This window comes from Pararge aegeria, chromosome 19 (assembly GCF_905163445.1).
Source record: "Pararge aegeria chromosome 19, ilParAegt1.1, whole genome shotgun sequence".
In the NCBI taxonomy this organism is placed as follows: domain Eukaryota; kingdom Metazoa; phylum Arthropoda; class Insecta; order Lepidoptera; family Nymphalidae; genus Pararge; species Pararge aegeria.
The window spans coordinates 7,365,291-7,370,179 of record NC_053198.1 but is presented as its reverse complement, the minus strand read 5'-3'; the positions used below and the strand labels follow the sequence as shown (position 1 = coordinate 7,370,179).

The 4,889-nt window shown below is 36.3% G+C and overlaps 1 protein-coding gene across 1 annotated transcript; it reads right to left on the bottom strand.

Moving 5' to 3' along the window:
• Nucleotides 1-1,818: 1,818 nt before the first annotated feature.
• Nucleotides 1,819-4,634, bottom strand: LOC120632375 (ribosomal RNA processing protein 36 homolog). The gene is made up of 4 exons (XM_039902233.1): nucleotides 4,427-4,634; nucleotides 3,491-3,729; nucleotides 2,870-3,150; nucleotides 1,819-1,974 (listed from the first exon to the last, which is right to left on the bottom strand). Exons 1-4 carry the CDS (start codon nucleotides 4,478-4,480, stop codon nucleotides 1,835-1,837), a joined length of 714 nt encoding a protein of 237 aa, XP_039758167.1. The 5' UTR covers nucleotides 4,481-4,634; the 3' UTR covers nucleotides 1,819-1,834.
• Nucleotides 4,635-4,889: the final 255 nt, after the last annotated feature.

The window sequence follows — 4,889 nt, the reverse complement described above, 5'->3', positions numbered from 1 at the left end:
TTCGACAACTTGTACTCAAAAATTATGTAAAGAATTGTGTAAAGAAATTTATTTAAAATCACAAATTACTTATTTTCTATGTTAAGGGCGACTTAAGTGTTCCATATTATATTTTAATACAAAGCTAATAAGTTCATGAAATCCCAAAAGTGCCTTAGTTAGCAGTTGTACTTTAGATTGGTATCACCTATAATGTTGGCTTAGGAACAGCATTTTCGTAGCTACTACTATTAAAAAACTTCTAATTGAAACTAGCCAGGCATTAAGGTAGTCAATAAATAATTTATTGAAAAAATGTATTTTGCTTTATTTGTATTCCTGTTCAGTCCAAAATCATTAAGATTGTAGATAGGTTAAACGTACAAACTTTATGTCGTCGCGGAACTGGCAGCGAGTATAGTTTCGCGCAGGTAGTCCAGTGCACAGAATACCGTACCGCTGATTGGCTGATATTGAATTCTGCGCACCGAAACTCACGAAGTTCGAGAAGTCATAAAGTTTGATTCGGATGACTAAGTATATCTACTAATAGCTCTAATGGCCGTTTTCACTAAACCTAGGAATCGCCTTAATCGGATGCCTAGTGATTTAGATGATTCCTAGAAAAAAAAAACGTTAAGTTCAGGGGAATCGTAAACTGACACTTGACAGATGGGAAAAAATATAAAATCGGTTATTTTTTTTTATAACATGTAATAATACAAACACCGAATACCATACCTCATGGGATGAACCATAGTTAGCCATATGAGTTGCTTGTTTAAAATCGATTGGTAAAAGGTAAATATATGCCTAGGAATCTTCTTTGATTGTGCGTTGCTTAAGCATTATAAATATAATAAATAAATATACTACGACAATACACACACCGCCATCTAGTCCCAAAGTAAGCGTAGCTTGTGTTATGGGTACTAAGATAACTGATGAATATTTTTATGAATAATATACATAAATACTTATAGTATACATATAAACACCCAGACACTGAAAAGCATTCGTGTTCTTCACACAAACATTTTCCAGTTGTGGGAATCGAACCCACGGCCTTGGACTCAGAAAGCAGGGTCGCTGCCCACTGCGCCAATCGGCCGTCTGAATCATTGCCTTGTCCGTCGTTAGTAAAAACAGCTAGATCGAACTCCAAGCAAGGAGACTTACCGACGTTTTCAGGGTAGACAGCCACCAATAACAAGACCAGCCATACTCGTACGTTTTACGATTGGTTTCGAATAACACTCAAATTCAACGCCACCCTCAGATTGATCAGACCCTCAGTTGGTTTTCAACGATTAACGCAAAAAAAAATGTAATGCCTTCCTACTCAAAAGAACTGACCATCTAAGCAAATCATAAGAATTAGGTCAACTTTTGCATTTTGGAAATAGATTCCATCATTTGGGAAAAGACATGGCACTTACTAGAAGACATGGATACTACTACTACTAGCAAGGAGTAGAACCGACATGGGAAATTATTAGAAGCGGTCAGAGTCAGGGGGATTTGACCGTTCACTCTTCCGTATCCTATGTGGCCCTGGGAAGACGGCAGTTTGATGTGCACAAGCTGCCGTGGCTCACAGCCAGTCAATTAGATTTGGGGAAGCGTTTTTCCCCGGGACGTGCCCAAAGGGCGTCATACAAGGGCACGGGTGCGTTCTTAGGAGATCCCAGAGCCTCCCATAATGTCCTGAGGCCGGGGGTCAGCTGTCCTCCCCGGCCACCCCCTCTTGTTACGTTCATGTATGGAAAAACTACTACCTAATATAACTATAACCCTTTATGCTTTGTATTACATGGTTTAAAGTAACAAAGAGAAAAATAACTTAATTAACAGTTTATTCATCAGTTAAAGGTGTTTTAAAGGATCGCTTTTTAACCTTCTGCTGTCGACGCTTCAGATGCCTCTGGATACGGCCAGTACCTTGTTTCTTCAATTCTTCGTATTGTTTTACGAGAGACTCTACCCGTACCTCCGCTGTAGAATAAATAAATTTATATAAATAAAAAATTTTAAAAACCCCCGACTTTCAATGTAATGTGTTTATTTATTTACATTTTACATTATTCTACTAGTCAACTTGACTTTCATTTGATACCCATATATACGGAATTGTGAAAAATACGTAATCCGCAATTTCGTGTCAGCTATCATCTTAGAACGATTTACATCAAATATAGCTAAGACCACCTTCGACTAATTTAGCTTTCAAACAAAAATAATAAAATCTAAATTGGTTTATCCGTTCGGGTAATACACTAATAATAAAGTCCATGATGTTAGCGAGCTAACTTCTTAGGGGTGTGGCAGTTATATAACACCCTCTTAATCAAACCGATTAAGGGTGCGAGGTTAAAATAACTGTAATATAAGCAGTATCGTATCGGAACGCAAAATTGATTTGCATATCTTTGTCTTTAGGTTGGTTACTTGCCACAACAAGGCCTTCTACCAGACCAATTTAAAATTCAGAAATTATACATTCACAAATTGCACCCCCAGCCTCTGGGATCCTCCAACACACCCAAGACCGCAGCTTTCAACGCTCAATGCTCACTGCGCCAGGTGGGTAAATATCCCAAACAATATACCAAGACCCATCGCGTCACCTCGCCCGCGCTATTGGTTTAGCACTTTTGGTTTGTTTATAAGTTTGGTTGTGGTATTTCAAATAGCTTTTAATAGCCCAAAGCTATAATCCTGTTCGGTTTTTTCGTACTAGAACGCAAAATCGCTGCGAATTTTTCCAATCCAACTGGAAGTTCCAGATAAGTGTGGGCAGAAAAAAACAAACTCTTCAGGTATAGTATCACAGTTTTGCTCTTAATTACCTTGTAATAATCGCGATAACGGTGACTAGATATGTACTTACATTTATTTTTGAAGTAAGGCTGTTTTCCTTGACTAAACTCTGCTTCAACCTCTGCCTTTTGCTTCTCCTTTTTCTCCCTTTCTAATTTCTTTCTCTTGTTAGACTTTTCCTTGTCGTTGAGACGCTGCAGCAAGCGGCGTAGATTTTGCTCCAACTCAGGATCTGTTGTTTGTTTTAACTCCTTTTTTATCAATCTAATGTCATTTAAACGGGCTTTGGATAGAAAACTATAGTTCTCGGCAAATTCTTTCTTATCAAAAGTACCACATAGTGGATCAAACCTGTGAATTAATAAAATAAGTTTTTCTTTAATTTATACATGATATTTATTACAATTATACTTAAATCAATACATTTGCACCATTTCTTTAATGATTAATATCAATTTAAATGATTACACTAAATTTCCATTCTCATATTGTCCCTATCTATGTGCCAAATTTCGGCCAAATCTGTCCAGTGGTTAGAGCTTTGCTTTAATAGATCTTACAGTCAGACACTTTTATCTTTTATATAATATGTATGAAAAATACAAACAGACTTTTTGTTCGTTCAGATGGAGACATTCCTAGAGACCTTCCTAGATACTATAGAAAAATTACAAATATAATAGATTTGAACCTTGGATCCCTGATCTCTTGCTTCTTTACGGGAATAACGTCTCCCAATATAGGTACAGGTTTCTTAGAGCTCACTTCCCGAGGCCTATTTTTATTATCCCTCTTGAAAACTTTTGGTTTATAGCTCATAGCTTGTTTTTTACCAAAAACTACTTCTGTGTAAACTTTAGCACCAATTTTTTCTTTGAGTTTCTGAAGATCTTCAAATGATAAAGTTGATAACTCATTCTTGATGACCACCTTGAAAAGAAAAATTAACATGTGATTAAGTAGTGGAGTCCTTGTAGAAACCATACTATTATCATCAAATTTAAAGCCTGTTTGTAAGTATATTTAAACCTTTTCAAAGGCTGATTGGCGCAGTGGGCAGCGACCCTGCTTTCTGGGCCAAGGCCGTGGGTTCAATTCCCACAACTGGACAATGTTTGTGTGATGAACATGAATGTTTTTCAGTGTCTTGGTGTTTATCTATATATTATAATTATTTATGTATATTATTCATATAATTATTCATCAGTCTTCATAGTACCCATAACACAAGCTACGCTTACATTGGGGCTAGATGGCGATGTGTGTATTGTCGTAGTATATATGTTTTTTCATAATTTTAACACTTATGCAAAGGCAATTTGGCTTTAGCCATGCTACTGCCCTACCAACAAACATGTGCAACTACGGGATGATGCCATATTGGACGCAAATAATGGGTATGACTTATATATAACTACCATAACCTCTATCAGGTAGAAATTGCAGTCAGCCAACCTGTACTGGAATAAATATAATTAAAAACAGAAGACAAGTCCAGCAGTCGAAGCCCTGGACTTTCGGTTGAGACGACGGCGATCATATTAAACAATAGTGAGAAAACACGTATTTGAGGCAGGTTGTAAAGTTTGTTATTTTATTGAGCCAAACTATTTTTCAAGTGACTTACTCTTTCACTATCTTGGTCTGAATCAGAATTGTTTGTACTTTCTCCTCTTAACATTATTTTTAAGTCCGATTATAATAATGAATTGACAACAAATCACCCGTGTGAAAAAAAATTTTTAGGCAGGAAAGTTATGTCGCAAAAACTACTTTATAGTTTATTTAGAACTTTAATTTTAACTCCTGTACTGCGTGATGACATGAGAATGACCTTCGGCTCCAAACAAAATGACAGTTGACACTTGACATTAAATTGACACAGACCTTACAAAATGAGACAGATTATTAAGCTGGGACCAGAAATATAAATAAATATACTACGACAATACACACATCGCTATCTAGCCCCAAAGTAAACGTAGCTTGGTTTATGGGTAGGTACTAAGATGCCTGATGAGTATTGTTATAAATAATATAAATAAATACTTATAATATACATATAAACACCCAGACACCGAAAAACATTC